This window comes from Mastomys coucha, unplaced genomic scaffold (assembly GCF_008632895.1).
Source record: "Mastomys coucha isolate ucsf_1 unplaced genomic scaffold, UCSF_Mcou_1 pScaffold7, whole genome shotgun sequence".
NCBI classification, from domain to species: domain Eukaryota; kingdom Metazoa; phylum Chordata; class Mammalia; order Rodentia; family Muridae; genus Mastomys; species Mastomys coucha.
Genome location: NW_022196913.1, coordinates 40,575,803 through 40,596,670, shown reverse-complemented (window position 1 = coordinate 40,596,670; position 20,868 = coordinate 40,575,803). Strand labels below are relative to the sequence as shown.

The 20,868-nt window shown below is 39.9% G+C and overlaps 1 protein-coding gene across 5 annotated transcripts in view; it reads right to left on the bottom strand.

Moving 5' to 3' along the window:
• Fars2 (phenylalanyl-tRNA synthetase 2, mitochondrial) overlaps window positions 1–20,868 on the bottom strand; it is a 440,651-nt gene that overhangs the window by 298,983 nt on the left and 120,800 nt on the right. For 4 of the 5 annotated variants that reach the window (XM_031359625.1, XM_031359624.1, XM_031359623.1 and 1 more), the window contains 2 exons: window positions 17,823–17,982; window positions 1,059–1,190 (listed from right to left, as the gene is read on the bottom strand). In XM_031359625.1, the coding sequence (XP_031215485.1) occupies window positions 1,059–1,190; window positions 17,823–17,982 (292 nt within the window). The remainder of the gene's footprint in view (window positions 1–1,058; window positions 1,191–17,822; window positions 17,983–20,868) is intronic. The other variant, XM_031359626.1, reaches the window with a different exon arrangement.

The following is a 20,868-nucleotide window of genomic DNA, read 5'->3' as shown; positions in this document are numbered from 1 at the left end:
GCCTTCTAAGACCACATTGTAAATGTCTCTTTTCAAGGGTCAAAATGCAGTGAGTGGAGGACACTGAGCAGGCAAGAGTCCACATTAGTCCCTCTCTACTTGGTGCTTCTCTATCTAATCTCTCACTTTCACTAAGAAACTCAGACTGCACAGTATATACCTACACACACGTGCATATTTATTTGGTGTGTTGGTGACTGCTTCAAGTATATGAGTTCAAAACTTCATACAATGGTCTTGAACTCACTACGTAGCAGTGGATGTCCTTGAATTTCTGGTTCTTCTGCCTCTGGCTGCTGAGTGATGGGATCACAGACCATAGGGACTATATCACCATGCCCAAGGGATCAAATCCAGAGCTTTATGCATACTAGACAAGCATCCCTAGCCCTCAAAAAAAATGCTTTTATAATTAAATTCAGATAGTAATATTTTAAAAACACACAGTAAGTCCAAATGGTATAATTTTTATTAGGCAACGGTCTCCCAAAGAAGAATTGCAGAGAGCTTTCTCAATTTTGTTAAAAATTAATCAGTTACCATGTCTTTCCACATTGCCTCACTTGATGGCAATACCTTTGCTGACATTGGGGAGCAACTAGGCAACATGAGCATGTGTGGTTTTATTTTTGGGCTGTAGTGTAGTTATAAAATCTCTCCTGAATTCTGGCTATTGAACTGAGTGCAATAAGAACAAAAGAGGATTATATATTAGCTTTATTCTTGAATAGCTTGGAAGATAAACTGCACTCATATGACACATATCTAAATGCCTTTGGGGCAGTTACAAAGCCTGCACCCACCCCCACCTCCGCCATCAAGGAATAGAAACTCCTAAGATCCAAATCTAGCTGTCAAGAGCTGATAAAGGGGTAAGACTCATTTGCAAAATGAGGAGTGACAAGCACATCATTAGACATGGTTCTCATGGGAATTCTAAGAAAGGCTGGTGATGCTGCCCCTGGTGACATAACTGTTGGTGACTACGCAAATGAGGTCACATGAGAATACAGGGTCCTCTAGAAAACCTGTAAGTGCAGTGTGGAATTCTTTCTTACCTGAATTGACAAGCTGTTGTTCCATCACCCCGCAACCAAGGACTTCAAGCCATTCTCCACGAAAGTTGATCTCCATCTCGAAGGAAGGGTGGGTAAAGGGAAAGTAGCAGTCTACCCAGCGGACCTCCAGCCCTGCAGAGGACCAAAGGAAAAGCATACCAAGTCGGAAGACAGGATACCCTCATTTAAATCACACTTGCCTTCCAGCTGATGACATCAATTACACAATCTGAATAAAACAAACAGCAAGGGCGGTGGTGGTGGTGGCGCACGCCTTTAATCCCAGCACTTGGGAGGCAGAGGCAGGCGGATCTCTGAGTTCGAGGCCAGCCTGGTCTACAGAGTGAGTTCCAGGACAGCCAGGGCTACAGAGAAACCCTGTCTCGAAAAACCAAAAAAAAAAAAAAACAAACAGCAAACAAACTAATTTGCGATAAGTTGGGACAAGACAATAAATCTAAAAACTTTGGAGAAACTGGATTTATCTTATTAAAAACAAAAAGAAAAAAAGCCTTATGCCATTTTCAGAACCCTCTAAAAGCAAATCAATCCAAGACCATGAAAAAGTGTGTGATTCCAGTGGTTTCCATAAGTCACAGTGGCAGGGTAGAATTAAAGAAACTATGCTTTCACTGGACTGCTCTCCAAGTCTGCATATCAATGATGAAATGTATGTGAGTACACTGGTGTGTCTTCAGACACACCAGAAGATGGCATCAGATCCCATTAAAAATGGTTGTGAGCCACCATGCAGTTGTTGGAATTGAACTCAGGACCTCTGGAAGAACAGTGAGTGCTCTTAACCAATTAAGCCATCTGTCCAGCCCCCCTATCAACGATGAAATAACAATTCAAAGATGTCCTAAATTCTACAGCAAAAACCTAATGATGGTATGCTACTGATCTGTCCAGGGGCCTCACCATTCTCGGTAGATGTTGAAATTGTTGACTTGAAATCTATCATGCTGACACCAGCTCAGTGTCCTCACTAAGCCCAGAGCACCCACACCCATTCTGGGCTGCTAAACTCACCAGCACTTTTCATAGTGTGCCTTCTAATCCCAAGCTTTGTCTGGCATAATATTGTCTTTTTCATCTATAGGCAAGTAGATTCAATGTACTCCCTTTACACCTTCCTCAAATTACATCTGGCCCCAGTGTACCAACTTTCACTATTCCCAATGCTGGATTAGTTACTGTAGAACTGTTCTCTGGCTAACATCTGCAAAGCATCAAATCATTGACTTCAGAGATCCCCTGTGTTTTCACAAACCACAATGTCGAACTCACAAAAATGGGACAGCTTTCATTCTCTGTTAAGAGCTAACATTTTAATAAAACAAAGTCTTTCAAATTTAAGCAAAATATTTTGAAATACAAATATTTTTCTCCAGTAAATGGAAAATACATTTAAATATCAACAAACAAAAAGTAATACCTACAAAATGTCAAAATTGATCTCCAATAAGCCATCAGAAATATGGTACTTTTGAGCAATGAGCTCATTATTTAGCAAAGAAAAAAATTAATGAACTCAAAACAATAATGGCTGAGACAGACAGATGTGGTAGATTGAATACGCTCAGTCCATGGGAACTGGCACTATTTAGGAAGTGCGGTCTTGTTGGAGGAAGTGTGTCACTGTGTAAGCAGACTGTGAGGTCTCCTCCTATGCTCAGTGCAAATGAGAACATACTCCTGGCGACCTGCAAAAGATAAGTCCCATGCTGCCTTAAGATCAAGATGGAAAACTGTTGTTGTTGTTGTTGTTGTTGTTGTTGTTGTTACTGTTGTTGTTGTTGTTTCAAGACAGGGTTTCTCTGGATAGCCTTGGCTGTCCTGGAACTCACTGTGTAGACAAGGCTGGTCTCGAACTCAGAAATCGACCTGCCTCTGCCTTCCAAGTGCTGGGATTGAAGGTGTGTGCCACCACAGCCCGGCTTGATGTAGAACTCTTTATGCCTGCCTGGATGCTGTCACTCTTCCTACAATGATGATAATGGACTGAACCTCTGACACTGTAAGCCAGCCACAATTAAATGTTGTCCTTATAAGAGTTGCCTTGGTCATGCTGTCTCTCCACAGCAATAAAACCACAAATAAGACAGCAGAGGTGACCTGGAAGTTGAGTGGCTTGATAACCCTATCAGGAACATATATGACACGTAAGTCATCAGAGTACCTGTCCATCCCTGGAATGGTCCAACTCCACAGAAAGCAGCCCCCACGGTAAGCTTAAGGCACTCAGTCTTCTTGCTCAAGACTATCTGACTTGAACCTAGCCGTACTAGTGACTCCTTCCATTCTTTGAGCACTCACTAACTTCTACAGTCCTGTTTCACAGAGAAGAAAGACCCAAACAGAGAAAGTCTACCTTGCCCAAAGTCACAAAACTAAGGCAGGTGACTGAGCCAATCTTCAGGACTCCTCTACTCTAAATCCCTAGCCTTGATAGTTTAAACAATTCTCTGAATATCAATCAAAACTTAAGACAGAAGCCAGCAGTGATGCCATGGGACTATAATCCCAGCACGTGGGAGGCAAAGGCAGAATTGTCCACAAGTTTGAGGCCAGCCGGGTAAATAAAATAAATTTCAGGTTAACTAAGGCTATATAGTGAAACCCTGTTTCAAAACAATAATGATAAAATCACATGGAAGCAAAATTATGAGACATGATGTCTTCTCTATGAAAGTAGCATTTTCTCTTTCTTCCGTTCAACTTAAAATTGCTTTTTCTAGTTACCTGCTGTCTACTGTGCTGAGTAATTTTTGTTTACAGTGATAATTTATTTCTTCTTCATATATATACATATATATATATACATACATATGTATATATATATGTATATATATATAAACAAAAACACATTAAACTATACATGGTAAAAAGTACCTAATCTGACAGGTATTGATAGATGTACACATTCATGAATTAGTAACTACATTCAAGTTAAAGGCAAAAACAGAAATACAGACATACACGGGCAATCCCAGATACCCAGGAGACTAAGGAGGTAGATGGCAAGTTCTAAACCAGTATGGGCAACTTAGCAAGAACCTGTTACAGATTAACCTTTTTTAAATGCCTGGGATGTAGAAAACTGGAAGAGTGTTTAGCTAATATGTGACAGGCCCTGGGTTCAAACCCAGTATTGCAAAATAATAATAACATTAATAAGATATACCCTGATCCCCACATCCTGAACAACCTTTTCTGTCACTTCCATGGTAATTGTACCCCCACCCAAGCCTTCTTTGTATTCTTTTGTTGTGTTGGTCAATCTAAAATTTGTCTATATTGCTGCATGTAGCAATAGACACTCGTTTCTAGTGCTGCATAGATACAGCCAGTCGCTCTAATGGAGTAGTAACGTTTCACTGAGGGGCACTGGCAAAAGGCCTGCAAATGCCCTGCTAAGGCCAGAACAGCTAAAGAGAAGCTCTCTGTGGCAGCAGCTGCTAATCTGCAGCTGTACTCACAGGTCTGTGTAAACCTGGCCAAATGTCCCTTGGGAAAGCCCAACAACCCCCTAGAAATATTTCCTCAAGCTTCCTTCAACAGAAAGGAAGCAAACTGCTGGACAATAAAGCCTGCCTAGAGCAAACCACACCTGAGCAGGAAAGCCAGCCAAAGTTTTCCAAAGCCCACAAGCATGAATGCTATACTCTGAATAGCAGAGCCTGTGGAGTGCAATCAAAACTTCAGAAGACATAGATGGGCCACAGGTATATCTACTGAGCAGGTAGTTTTGAATACATGCACTACCTCAGATCTTCCAAATGCCCCACTGACCTTGCAGAGGATGCTGAACCCTCAAGTCTACACACCTTCCTGGTTGCTTCTCTACCTTCTTTACAGAAGCAAAGGCTCAGATCTTCCAAAGCCCTCTTTTGAGCAGGCTGTGGTTCGATTTCAATCCTAAGCAGTGATTATAATGTTGTAATGATAATTAGTTAATGTATAATATTGGCAAAAATGCCATATTCTCTTATATATTTGAACAATTTAAACTTCTTGCCTTGACATATGAACAGTGGTTATTTTTGAATCACTATTAACAGAATCATTTATGAAAAGCCTAAGATATTAGCACTAAAGCATATTTTCTTTGTGGTTTTTGACAAATGCTTTCAAGATGATTTGCTAAGCAATTTATTGAGTGCTTTAGTAGTACCACCTAAATATGTTTTTTTCTTTGCTTTTGCGCATGACATCAAAAGTCCTGCATTAACTGCAGTTTTAAATGCACCTTAGCAAGCTTCCTATATTAACAATATAATATTAACAACTAGCTAAAATTATGGTTTATTACATATGTCAAGTATCAAAAATAAAACATCCACTGAAAATAACATATTTAGGACTAAGCATGTCCAAATCACACAGATGTAATAGTCAACAGGTTCCTGAGGTACTTGAAAGAACTTAAACTATATCTTAAATAGCTACTGCAAAAATCATGCCCCAGTTATTTTTTTTCCTTCCTTCTGTCTTTTCTCTTAGCAAAGGGGCATCATAATTTACATTTATAAATAAGGCACAGAGATTTTCAAATCATCTTCAGACCTCTGTGCATAGGTACAGTTATCTAAAAACCACCCCTGATCTTTCAGCCCAGGGTCAATAGAGAAAGACTATTTCATAATAAATGCAGACTTGAGTTCAAACTCCTAATTTCAAAGGTAAGTTAATTTACCCTTGTGTGTCAAGCTGTCATCTCTCCAAGTTGTGTGAAGACAACTATTTTATTGTTGTTGTCTTATGCATAGGTCTTGAAAAGAGACACCATAGGAGGCCTAGTTCTCTCAGGATCCAAGATCCTCTGATGAGGTGTAGACACAGACTACAGAGAAGAACCCTTGAGGTGGGTACCTATGGAAATATAAACTGAAATCCTCTTGGCCAGGGAGGCCAGCCAATGGGAAAAGGTCCATGAGTACTCCAGCTCTTTTTCACCTCTGAAGGCCACACACATTCCCTACACTGCACCAGGAAACAGGGAATGCAGAATGGCTACTCCACAAGCCACCCACGTACCAGCCTCCCAACTGCTACACTCTTGGCAAGGCCAACTAGAGACACGATGCACGCGTGAGTGGGATACTTTCCATCTTCCTTTAACTCCCATGAAAAGTTGGAGTTTCTAGCACTTTGATGCACGCTGTGAGTATCAGTACAATGGTCTTTACATTTCATATTCCTATTACCTCCACAATAGATCCCATGCTTAATAAATAATCACATCCAACTTCCCTGAGTAAAGACTAAACAGATTCTCTGGCTGGCTCCTAGACCCATCATATCCACAAGCAGTACAATCTAAATGTGAAGACAACCCAAACCAGAGCCTATAGCAAGGGTTTTCCAGATTCCCCCAAGGCCACCCTCCACTGGAGTAAATAATTTTTAAAGCTGACTAAACATATGCCATTAATTTCTGTTTATGGCATTAATTTTCCAATAGGTCTTTGTTCAGTGGGTACCAGGTATACAGAGTTAAAAGCCGCAATTAAAAGCAGTGGCTTGGACTGGTGAGATTGCTCAGTGGGTAAGAGCACCAACTGCTTTTCCAAAGGTCCTGAATTCAAATCCCAGCAACCACATGGTGGCTCACAACCACCCGTAGTGAGATCTGACACCCTTCTCTGGTGTATCTGAAGACAGCTACAGTGTATTTATATATAACAATATATAAATCTTTGGGCTGGAGCAAGCAGGGACTGAGTGAGCAGGGCTGGTCGGAGGCAGCAGAGGTCCTAAAAGTCAAATCCCAACAACCAGAAGAAGGCTTACAACTATCTGTACAGCTACAGTCTATACTCATATACATTAAATAAATAAATAAATCTTAAAAAAAGAAAAAGCAGTGGCTCTGGTTGCTTTCTGAATACATGTGGCAGGCATCTACCAGAGTAAATGAAGATGGAGAGAAGAAAGAACATATACTCTGGCTGGAAATAAGTTCCTAATAAGTGGTACTGGGTTGGCAAAATGGCCCAGCAGATAGAGACATTGGTCACCAAGCCCAATGACCTGAGTTTGATCCTCGGGACCTCCATAATGGAAGAAGATAATTCTCTTTCAAGTTGTCCTCTGACCTGCATATATGCACCATGACAGATACACACACATCCAAATAAATAAATAAATGTAATAAAAACATATTTTAAAAATTGACAGTATGCTACAAAACTACATTGTAGCCAGGGAAAATAGCTCAGCCCCGCTGGCAAAGGTTCCTGGCAACCGTTTCCCTTGCTTCACAGGAATTCCAGTCCTTGACCAGAGCGCGCAGGCCATGCCTTTCAGACCTCTCAGCAATGTACTATTTTTACAACTTTCTTGTTTTAAAAGAATCTTTTTTGTAGGGACGGGAGTTACATAATACATTGACAGAGTTCAAAATCAAAACACTCTAGCAGGATAAATCTAACTACATAGCAGGCCTTCAATGGGGCGCCTCCCCTACATCTCTGTCTCTGTCTCTTTTGCTCTCCTGAATCCTTACAATAAACTTACAATTTCTTTAAACTGCCAGTGTAAGCAAATACAAATATGCATTTCTACTTTCCTTGTTTCCTTAGATATAAAAATAGAATCCAAACCAGACCACTCACACATGCTGTCTACACCCATATGTCTGAGGCCTCTCTGCATGAAGACAGAGTGCTCACTCATCTCCTTCCTCATTCATCCAAAGTACTGCACATGACTATCCAGTGTTCACAGAAGCCCCTGACTGATATGTGCTTAGCACATAGATGAAGTCAAGCAATGCTATAACAAAACACCCTCCTGGGCCCAAGAGCAAGTACTTCTACAACTGGAATAAACATTGCCGAGTTGGCCTCTACAGATGCTACATAATATCTTAGACTAACATTATCTCAAAGCTTTTCACAGAAGCCTAGATATACAACTAATTAACAATGGTGTAAACTGGAGTTCTGGACCCATATGAAGATCCCAGGAGCTGCTAATAAAAAGACCACCTGCATGATCTATCTGAGGCAAGTGATACAGCCAGTGTGCACAGGATGCACAGGTTCCTGCTGCCTTCTCAGTTATCTCCATGCAGCCCTTGTCTCTCCCCTAGAAAAGGAAGAATATCTTCCAGAATTAGCAAATGTGTTGCTAGAGGTTATGAGGAAGAGGAGGAACATTTAAACTCTGAAGCATCCTTGAGGAAATAAGAGTGTAAATTCCATTTCCAAAGCAACAAAAACTCATCCATGACATAGTCTTCATGGCCACCTAGGGCATCATAAACCTGCCAATTTCCCCACTGTAGCTATTTGGTATATCACGTACATCATCCACATCCTCATAGCCACTTGCTAGGGAGTCCACTACTGCAGACTGCTAAGTGGAACAAAGTCATTCCTCACAAAGCCAAGGCAAACCACCATGTCATAAAGTCCTTTTGTGGAGATCTCTCCAAGCACACACAAAATGCTAGTGGTGTGTAGGCCACTGCTGTAGCATTTTCTCTGTCCAATCACATTAGGGCAGTGACAGGCCTGTGACTGGACAGGAACAGAGAGGTAGAGCTAGAGTTGGAGGAGGAAAAAGGTTAGAGGAGCAGGCAGGAGGAAGGTCAGGATCATGGAGATAGAGGATGAGGACAAGCCTGACCTCATGAGGTTATACAACCAAGCAAAGGTTTTTACAAAATAGATTAATTGGGTTAGAATATTGTCTTTATTATTTGGTTCTGAAATTATTGTATTGGCATTTTGTAAATTGTGATTTTATTATTATATAAACCTGATTGGATATTAAGGCCTTAAGAGTCATGCTTTACTTATCGAGTCCTAGGTGCTATTGAGATGAATGATTGTGGGGGTGTGTAAAGAGTTGCATGCAAGCAAGATGTAGCTTGCTGGAAGAAAATAACAACCCGCCAGAGCTTAGTAATGAGGCTGAAGGATACCGGCTCAAAAAACGTAGCCCAGCGGGAAAGTGAGTTTGCGGGGTGGATTCTTTTTATATAATTCCCGCAACAGTGACCTTCTGCTAATACATGTACAGAACAAGAGAAAAACTAAAAAGGCTAGCAACTCCCCACTACTTGTGATCGAGTGGCTGATCACACCACTGAAGTCTCCCTTGTGTTGGCAAGCAATGTTAAGGGAATTATCCTGGGTGCCCTCTTCCTAGGATCCCTTTAGATTAGAGCTAGGTTCTTTAAGGTAGATTCATTTCTCCAACTCACCATGAAGAGAGAAATGGCCACCAGCATTTTGAATACTGAGAATGTAGTCAGAGGTGCTAGGACAAGTGACTCACTCTACGTGGCTGTTTATTAAACTGCACCCTACTTTGAAGTAAAGTCCCTCTGCTCCTCCACAATGCATGGTAAAAGAAAACACACTCACTCCAGAATGTAAATCTGATCAAAAGATGACTGATGAGCACCATGTCTGCTGAGAGCTGTCACATACCTATCAGATCCTAGCTATACTCTATGTATTCCTTACCAACTTGGTATCTCAACTCATCTAAATGATAGTTTTATGACAGTTTATTAAGGAAGGCATGCACAGGGCCTGGCCACTAGCAGGCTCCATAGGTGGTTTTAATTGAAGGCAATGGAAGTAAGGTCCTAGAGTCCTGCACATCCTTACAAACTATGAAGTGAACACTTCTAAGGTGTGTCCCGAAGGTAAATGGCATTTGTTGTCCAAATTGTACATATTAGGTACTGTGTATGTATTTGACATGTCTTCTCTCATGTACTGGTATACTCTATCAGGCTAGCAACCACCAAACACACCAATTATTAGTACCCTTTTACAGGTGAAGGAAATGGAGTTCATACTGCTATGGAGTTAAGCTTCCAGGCCAAGATTACCACTGAGTATGTTAGACAATAGCCACCCATGCTGCTTTCCACTAGAGCAGAAAGAAAAATATAATAATAAATGAGGTTAGCTCAGTTCCTATCCAAAGGGCACTTACAAGGCCAAGATTGTAGTGTGGGTCCTTGTTCTAACTATCACAAAAGAATAACAAAAATGGAGGGGAAAGAAGGCATAAGCTAAGAGACAAGAGAAACATCTCCAAGGGTGAGAAACAGAAGAGAAACTACACACACTGAGGTCAGGCAGATGGAGCTCCTCTGGACTCCAGGCCCATAACTGGGAAGCTCTATGAGCCTGGTATCTGCAGATATCACACCCCTAGCTTGGAACTCAGTGGGGAGTGCTAAAGGCTTCCTCAGAGACAATGACAGGGTGAACTCTATTCTATGATGGTACAGAAAGGATGAAGAAAACAACCACCCAAACACAGTCTGGGGCTATGGCTCTGAAGAGCTAGAAGATCAGACAAGGTGAGACACTGGAAAACATGTAAGTACTATGTAAACCATCATTAAGGAATTGTTTAGGGACTAAAAACATGAAGAAAATGATTCTGCTCAAGGAATAATACCAAAAGAAAACATTTGTACATACAGAATACAGAAGCAAATTCTTACAAAAAATAATTTGACTCACAAAATGTTGGAGCCACAGGAACAGGACTCATGAACTGGAGGGCAAACCTGCACAGAACAATGCCATTCAAGCCCCCCGGGGTATCAAGGAAGCAGGAACACATATCTGTGAGAAAGGAGACTTAATTCCATGAAGAAAGAAGGCAGGAATGACACAGCAATCTCCCTGAGTTAAAGAGACAAAGCTGGAAGTCTGGACAACTTATGGTGGCTGGAATGCATGGGACAGAGTGAGAGGAAAGAGGAGACTGTGCATGCTCTGTAGCTCTACAAAGGGCCACCCTCTGTGAAATGCTAACTACTTCCTAAATCTATATATATACATACATATACTGATATGCCACCTGGGGCAGAAATTGAGACTCACCAGCAATAGCTGGGAATGATGCTCCCACGGGACCAAGAATAGTTCAGGTTCCTGGAAGCCAAATGGAAAGACTCACAATGCACTGGTTATCTATCTATCATAGGGCTCAGAAAGTCCCTGCTTCAGTACTGGAGAAAAACAGTCACATTCTAAACGCTATTCCAGTGCTGCCCAAGAAAGAGTAAAATAAAGATCATAAATGGATTAAAGTATTTCGGAGTAATTCCAAAACTGGGATTAAAACACAGTGAAATAAGCATGGCTAGTGTTGCATAAATAATCACCAGGTATTCAAATAAGAAAAATAAGTAGATAAAAATCAATAGCAACTGACCAAAAAAATGACAAATGACAGAACTAGAAAACAAAAACATTAAACCAGATGTTATAGTGATATTCAATATGTGTAAAAGTTTAAGCAAAGACTGTATATATTAAGTAGACACTTGGAAGATATTTAAGAAGATTCTTATCACATTATGAATCTGATTTTTTAAAAAAATACAGGACAGGATAAGTAGCAAAGTTGATCTCTCAGAATAAAAGAGGTAAATGTGAAGATAAGGCAACAGGATATAAACAATGAAAGTGAAGAGGAAGGAGAAATTCCAAATAATGATGTACTTTTAACTACATTCCCAAAAGAGAGGAAGTGATAGAAAATATCTGAATGCTGCAGATTCTCATGGTAATGTCCTATGCACATTTAGCACTGTTCTGGCATAATGCCCAGCAGTTCTCATCTCCTCTGCCTAGCGACCCCAAGCCTCAGAAAGGCGAAACATATTAGACATTTTTTACTGTAAAATATATCCTGCTATGGACTAGAGCCAAGCTACAATGAGCATACTCAAGTAAACACTATGTAGTAGTGCAAAGAATGATGTTACTTCACTGTCAGGGAATACTCTGAAAACTACTATAATGGTAAAAATGAGAAACCCATCATCATAGGCCACTGGTTCTCAACCTGTGGGTTACAATCCCTTTAGGGTCGTACATCAAATATCTTGTACATCAGATATTTGCATTACAGTTCATAAGAGTATCAATTACAATTATGAAGTAGCAACAAAACTAATTTTATGGTTGGGGTCACCATAAGACTAGGATCTGCATTAAAGGCTTGCAGCACTAGTTAAGTAGAGAACAACTACCATAGACTCATGTGTTCAGACCCTTGCTGTCTCGTTGGGAGCACAGTTTGGGGAGGTTATTGAATCTTTAGAGGGTTCTTCTGAAGAATGTGCATCACTGAGGGCAGAGTTTGAATGTTTATAGCCTCACACACTTTCCTATTCTTGCTCCTCATACCCCATATGCAGCTGGGAAGTGATCTCTGGGCTTCCTGCTCCTGCCACCACGCCTCCCTGCCATCCTGTACATCTAGGCCTCTTGAACCATGAATCAAAATAAATTCTTCCTTGAGTTGCTTTGGGTCAGACTACGTTATCACAGAAACAGAAAAGTAAGAAAACAGCTGTCTTCCAATGAGACCATAATAGCAGGAAAACAGCAGGTTTAAAAGACCATTAGCATGAAGTGCTTAAAGTATTTTACACTAAATTCAATTTTAGGAAGAATGTAGAACATTTACAAACCTAATAGTTTCAATCACTTTCAATTCATTTTCATTAACAGGGATTTATGGATAGAGAGAAACAAAACAAAATGTTCAAGGCATGTTGCCTTTATTCCCATTACCTCGTAATCTCACTCTGGACTGGGCCACTGTTCACAGCACGGAGCCCTAGAAGGCTTTGGTTGAATGTGAGCATATATTGGTCCCTATGCAGGTCTAACTAGCAAGGAGGTTATCTGAGGGGAATCAGCACCTGTGGAGGGCAACATGATGGGGAGGAAATTAAATAAGAGGGAGAACATGAGCTGCTGTCAGGCTTGCACTTGCAGAGGTAGGGATCACCATCAGAACAGCACCATGAAGATACTCTGCCACTCAGGCTCTGGACATGGGAAGGGATGCCCTTTGGCAAGGGGGCTCCTGGCAGCTAAGGTCCTCTCCTGCTGGCTGAACCCTCCTTGTACATCAGGAAGGGGATCCTTGTGGATGTGTTTCAAACAGCAACACCAGCAGAGAGGCTCTCTCGTGGAGACATCCCTGTCATGAGGACAGCACAGCCTGTCTTTCTCTCAACTTATTCTTCTAACCTGCACCATGGAAGACAGCACTGCTCTAATATGAACACCAGTGCAAGTCAGATAGTACTCTAGAAAAAGGCTGTTAACACCAAAAGATACAAAAAGAAATGAAAATTCTAGCAATCCTAAATCCCTATCTTAGATACTATTAAAGAAATGATTACCAAGCAGAGTTCAAACTATAAAGAACGCAGTGGCAATATGGAAAACAATAATCAATTCCACAAGCATAAAAATAGTCTAAAGCACTATTATATTTCTTTCTAATTCTAAAACCTCTCTTATAAAAGCCTTAGGATACTGGTACAATCGAAATGTTAGCAGAAAATAATAAAGCATATTTAGAGCCGGGAAAAGCTGAACCTAAAGCTGCTATAGTAAAAACAAGCTGCCACAGGACTGGACGTGTTCTCATTTTCAATTTTGCTTTTCAAATACAAAGCAATCCAATAACAACAAGTGAGGAGCCCAGGCCATATAAATAAATACAAAAGGAGTCTTGACAAGTATGTCTGTGCCCATTATTTAAATGTGGAAAGAGAGAAGTTTGGTTTTTTAGCGGTTCTTTGGTACACAAAATATTAATTGAATATAATATAGTTAATAGAGGCCTTGCATCAAGCTGGCCCAGAACAAGAGAGAGAGAAAAAAAGCCAGAGGGCAGACTGGAGAGAAAGGCTCAATTCAATAAGATTGTCTGACATTTTTACCATAGATTTCACTGTCTCTATCTCAGACATAATATTAAGATAACTAATATGTCTCATTTAAAACACACACACACACACACACACACACACACACACACCTCTTTTTAATCTCTCCTGAAAGATTCTTACTTATGTGGGCCCGGATAGCTTTGACCCTGCTGCTTCAGCTGCCCAAAATTGGGAACAATTAGACTGTGGATTGTTGAAATGGTTTATTTTTAATCCTTTCTAAACAGCTAACCTCTATATTAGGCTTCAAAGTCAGAATTCTTGGGCTACATCTGACAGCAAGATCTTCATGTGGTACTTGAGTTCATGTGGGATACAGTGAAAGAAACAATTCATTCAGTAGGTGCTCAATGTCAGGTTGACTGGGGAGACTCTGTGACCGCTGCCATCACTGACTGTCCTCTGGTCTCAATGCTACTCAGCATGATGGTACTGAAACAATTTACGAACAGTCTTCTATCTCTCCCTAGACTTCAGCTTACATGAATACTGTTCTCCAAGAAGACAGAGTATTTTTGTTTTTTTAGTTTAATTACATTCTATACCTCTGCAAAGCAGATCTAACAACCAAAAGTGTTTTTGAAGATATATAAAAACAGCAATACTGCCAGGGACAGTGGTTCATGTCTTTAATCTCAGGACTCCACAGGCAGAGGCAGGAAGATGTCTAAGTTATGCCTACATAATGAGTGTTGGGCCAATCAGAAACACACAATGAGATCCCATCTCAAAAACAAAACTAAACAAAAAAAATGGACAAAAATCCAGCAAAACTGATCTATTATAAAATCTGAATTAAAAAAGAACAAATCTACAAGAATTTAAAAATCAACAAACAAACAAATTCTGAAAATAAGACACTACTTCACTGCTGTTTCAAAATAGAAAATTCCTATATTTAGGCATCAGTATGTGTCCCATGTCAAGATAGGCATGATAATTAAAACAAATCAAAAATGTATTGCAGAAGTAGTTTTTAATAATGAAATTTTACCTCAATGCATGGTTTTGAAAGGTGTAGAAATACAAAAACAAAAACACATACAAAAAACCAAACCAAACAAACAAACAAACAAAATACCCACCAATATAAAGGCAAGTTCAAGACCAGATTCCCAGAAATGAAGACCATTGGTCAACATGGAATCTAGCACAGGGTATTCATCCATTCATTGATTTGAGTTCAGGCACCTCCTACAGGGCCTGGGAAGTGAAAAAACAACTTTTTTGGTTTTTTTATTAGACATTTTCTTTATTTAAAATATCTCCTTTCCCAGATTCCCCTCCAAAAGAAAAAAGAAAAAGAAAATAAAATAAGAATAAATAAATAAATAAATAAATAAATAAATAAACAAACAAACTAACTAACTAAAACAATCCCCTGTTCCCTCCCCTGTCCCCATGCTCATCACTCCACCCCTTCCTGCTTCCTGGCCCTGGCATTCCCCTACACTGGGGCATAGAACCGTCACAGGGCCAAGGGCCTCTCCTCCCATTGATGACCAACTTGGCTATCCTATGTTATACACATACTGCTGGAGCCATGAGTCCCGCCATGTGTACTCTTTGCTTGGAGTTTTAGTCCCTGGGAGCTCTGAGGGTAATAGTTAGTTCATATTGTTGTTCCTCCTAAGGGGCTGCAAACCTTTCAGCCCTTTGGGTCCTTTCTCTAGTTCCTTCATTGGGGACCCTGTACTCAGTCCAATGGATGGCTGTGGGCCTCTACTTCTGTATTTATCAGGCACTGGCAGAGCCTCTTAGGAGACAGCTATATCAGGCTCTGGTCAGCCAGCACTTGCTGATATCCACAATAGTGTCTGGATATGATGATTGAATATGGAAAGGATTCCCAGGTGGAGTAGTCTCTGGATTGTCCTTCCTTCAGTCTCTGCTCCACAGTTTGTCTCTGTAACTCCTTCCTTGGGTATTGTACCACATTTTCTGTATCCATTCCTCTGTTGAGGGACATCTGGGTTGTTTCCAGTTTCTGGCTATTATAAATAAGGCTGCTATGAACATAGTAGAGCATGTGTCCTTATTACATGTTGGAGCATCTTCTGGGGATATGCCCAGGAATGGTATAGCTGGGACCTCTGGTAGTACTATGTCCAATTTCCGGAGGAACCACCAAACTGATTTCCAGAATGGTTGTCCCACCAGCAATAAAGGAGTGTTCCTCTTTCTCCACAACCTCGCCAGCATCTGCTGTCACCTGAGTTTTTTATCCTAGCCATTCTGACTGGTGTGAGGTGGATAACTACACCAGGGTAAAAAAGGAACAGAAGTGATCTCCATGGAAATCTCAGCTTCCACTCAGCATTCCTTAGAGGGCACGGGGCTCATTGCTGGCCCCATTCCTTCCTCACTTTGCTTTCTGTCCTGTTGTAGTCCCAACCATCTTTGGAGTGTTCTGCACCTACATCTGCAGACTTCCTTATCATGTGTTCCCTTTTCCACACCATGGTTTGGCTATCTGGCACCTGCCCTGCTAATTCTCCCTCAACCTCTGCTGGCTATCCTCCACCAGGTACCTCCTGAGTACAGGATCCATCCTGGATGAAGCACCTCCTGAGTACCCATCGACACTTAATGTTGTCTTGGTAGAAGATAAAGACACCTGACTCCTTGAAAGCAGGAACTAGATCTAGATTATTCCATACTGTGATGTGTACAACCTAGCAGAAATCAAGTTCATAAAATCTCACAAACAGCAACTGCAATTATCTGTTTACAGAAATATGTAAAAACACCTGAAAAGGAGGGGAACATTTTGTATGTAAGATGACAAAAGAAAACCTGCAGATAAAAGCCTGGTGTACTATGTGAAGCTACAAGAGGCAGAAAATTTCCCCTTACCACTGGGATCCCCTCTTGCCTGCCCTAACTCTTAAGTATTTGAACAATATAATCTGTCTTCCCTATATCTCAGTATTAAGTAGATTATACAACTGCTAATATGGCCACAAATCTTTTATTTTGGAAGTAAAAAGGGTCTAGCTATAATAGGATTTTTGAAATAAACAACCTCGAACTAAAATCTGCTTCACATTAGATCATTTAATATGAAATGCTTCAAATCTGAAGACAGAAATAGAAAACAGCAATCATCCATTATTCTACTTTATCAAATCACAAGATTCTGTCATATTTTACTTCATACTTTTACAAAATAAAACATCACAAATATAGATGATTGCAGTTTCACACACCCTCCCGTTACTATTCATTACTTCCCAGAAACATGTATGTCTGATGCTGATGTGCAAATTTAAAATAATATATGCCTATATAAAGAATGTATAGTGCCTTCTTAGTGACTTCTTAAATGTTGTATGAATTATGCATCTGATGATATGGAAGTAAAGATACTCCTATAAGCCTTGTTAAAACAGAGCAGCGGAGCCTCACTTAATTACAGGAGTGATCTTAAACACAGGCTTTCCTTCATGCAAGGGGGAAGTCTGGAGGAATGAGAGTATCAGGGAAACCAGGTGAGGGAGCTCTGGGATCCAGCTGGGGATGGTGACTGTGGCTCCAACACCAGGAGGAACCAACCATATCCCCTCTCCCACCCCATGGAGGAAGATATGAAGGCAAGTAAACAAAGTGAGAGCTAAAATCTAAATAGTACTATTCTTCCTATAAAAATACACAGTTAATTTTTCCCCTAGTGACAGTAGTTATCAGTACATCAATGTATGATTGTGCCATGGGATACTCCACATTGAGAAGAATAGTGTCCATGGGATCTAAAACACACAGAAACAAAACCAAGCAAACCAGACACTTTCCATTGATGTCAGTAAATCCACCATCACTGTTCCTTCTCTAGCTAATTCCATTCTATAAAACTGCAAGTTGAAAGACCAGAAGGCTCCCTCCCTGCTCCCTATAACTAAGACAAAGCCAGTCAACAACAAAACCTTAAAAACAACCAGCCTCAATGATCTGTTACACAATGTGCAGTAGCTTTTGAACTATGAAGCCTTGAAACACAGAGATTTCGAAGTACCTACCATCTCCAAAAAGATGTGTCACAAGCCTAGTCAGTGCTTGTTTAAGGTCAAATTCCACAAGCTTCACAGCCTCCATGGTGTGTGTCTCTTGCTTATGAGCAGAGCGAGAACTTTCCTCAAAGAGCTGCAAGCTTTCTCCATCCTTTACGCCAGCAAATAACTGTAAACCAAAAGCAATAAAGAAAAGTGTAAAATAGGGTCCTGGTCAGTCTCTATCAAACAGCATAGAAATTCTGTTAAAATTAATCATTACTTCAGTTACAATGTGGGAATAAGAATTATAACTTAACAATGAATATCAAAAAATTAAATTAAATTTTAAAAGAAGTTTTATAGTTAATATGAACATTGAAATTTATGGCATTTTGTACTAATGTTGGGACAAGCTCTGAGCTACCCAGGGAGGAGGGACTCTGGGAATTAAAACTGATTCCTGGATTTTCGATGATCTGTTTTATATTTGCCTGAATTTATACTCATCCTTACAGGAGATACTATCCAATTTTAATGGAAAGGCCAAGCTTTGGAGTCTAAAAGGGTTTCTCTCAGGGTCCCACAGGAACTCCCCAATATGAGCTAAGATTAAGTAAGAAAGTACAGCTTAAGAATTAAATCCTATAAAGTCTATAAAGGCAGGAGGCCTGCTAGAGTTCTCATACATTATTTCTAAAAACCTGTTTCAGGGTTTTGCACATATTTCTGTACTTATTATATGTGAAAGCATGGACAAATTACATGAGAGCTATGATGTATCAGCTCATATTACATATGATAAGATCACGCTGAATTCATAGGTTTTTATGGGAAGTAATATATGAAAATACAGAATACATGGCACAGTCCAACAACTAAATAAAATTTTCTTAGCATCATCACTAACCACAGGTGTCATTAATCATATACTATTTTCCCAACAAAATCAAGTATCAGAGCTGATGAGATGGTTCAGTCGGTAAGTGCTTGAGACATAATCATGAGGACCTCAATGCAATCCTAGATGCCACATTCGAAACCAGGCACAGTGACATATATCTGTGATCACAGGCTGGGGAAGCAGAAAAAGGAAGATCCCAGGAGATCAAGCGAACTAAAGCAGGAAATGCCAAGTTCAGTGAAAGATCCTGTCTCAAAAGACAAGTGGAGAATAATAGAGGAAGTCACTTGATATCCACCTCTGGCCTCTGTGTGCAGGCTTATGTGTAGATACAGGCATATAAGTTTGCCTGAATTTACAATAGACATTATCCTCAATTCCATTGGAAATATCAAGCTTTAGACTCCAAAACAGTATCCTAAGTCCCATAGGATATTTGCAATATGATCTAAGACTAAATGAAAAAAAAGTACAGTTTAAGAATTAAATCCTATAAAAGTCTATAAAGACAAGAAACCTGCTAGAGTTTTAATACACAGAAACACACACACACACACACACACACATTCCCAACTGTGGTGACACAGCAGATCAAATTTACCTATGAGGAGAATGGGCCAAGAAAGAAATAATTAAATAGCTATCATTGTTTACACCTGTGTCTCATGGGAGACAATGTTTTACTAAAGAGTTGCCAGTTCTAGTGCGTGTACTGAAAAAAAATTGCTAAAGGGAAAAAGAAAGTAACAAAGAAGGTAGGAATTACTAAATAAAGGTCTACAAAATAACATGAAACCAGCAAAATATCAGGTAAAGAGTCCATGAGAATGCCTGCCTTTCCAGCACAGCAGGGGCAAAGCTGAGCATGAATGACAACTTAGTACAGCTAACAAGACAAAGTGCAGGCCTAGTAGCTGTCCAACCCATAAAGTCTGCCCTACCACAAAATGAATCATACCACATCAGAGACCAGACTTAGAAAACAGAACTTATGGAAATCTCCAGTCAGATGTCATACCTTATGGGCAAAAGGAGTTACAGTTGTGACCAAAAACCAAGGAAGTCCTAGACTGAGGTCTCCTCTAAATGCTAATAAAGTCTTTTCAGAAGATGATATTACCCTGGGTCTTCAGTGAATCCCATGAGTGCTGAAAATAACTCACCTTCTGTACATTTAATACAATTAAGAACTCAAGCCTAGGGAATGGTGCTGCCCACTATGAGGTTGGGTCCTCCCACATTAATGTAAACAAGAAAATACCTGAGAGACTTGTTTAGAGGCCAACTGAACCCAGAAAAATCCCTCTCTGAGAATCTTTTCCCAGGTGGCTCTATACCAAGTGAAATTGTTGACTGAAACCAACCATCATATTTGTACAATGTTCTTCTGGCGTTCTTAAAAATTCAAGATAATAAAAAGTTTTATACTGAAGAAATATTTGAATAAATTGTGGTCAGTCTACATAGATGAATGAACACAATATAAGCATAAAACAGATTGCAGAAGACCTTCCTGAACTTCTAGGAAAAAATTTCCAATATGCAATAAATAAATAAACAAATAAATAAATACAAATAAAAAATATTTTTAAAAAGCTAAGTACAAAGGAGCAAATGTTGTCTTTCCTGTAGGATGCAACAAGGACGTGAGGACACACAGTATTAATGTATCCGCAAATGATTAACAGAAGGATAAACTAGATGCTGAAGAAGAGCCTGGCCACAGGAAGTAGAACCAAAGGATAGGGAGCTGAGTGGGAATGGAGTGTGAAGATGACCAGGACACAGATGGTGATGACTCTTTAAGAAAGACTTTTGTACAGTTCTGGATTTGAGAATCAAGTTGATATTTAATCTACTCAACCCATGAAAAAGAAAAGCTACATAGAGCTATGAAGAACCCCAAATCTGTTCTCATTTAAATGGAACAGTCACACCAAGAAGAGTAAAGCACTAGCTACAGTAGCTTTGAAAAAGAGTATATTAAGTCACTTTATAAGGTTAAAAGGGTAATTATAGGATAACAAGGCATATGAATCAATCACTTTTTCAAGAAGAATATATGGTAACAATTCTGAAACCACATTAAGTTCCTTCTATGGCTTTTTGTGTATAAAATGTATTATGGGTAAGAAGAACAAGATCCTAAAAGTCACTGTCAATAGCAATGCA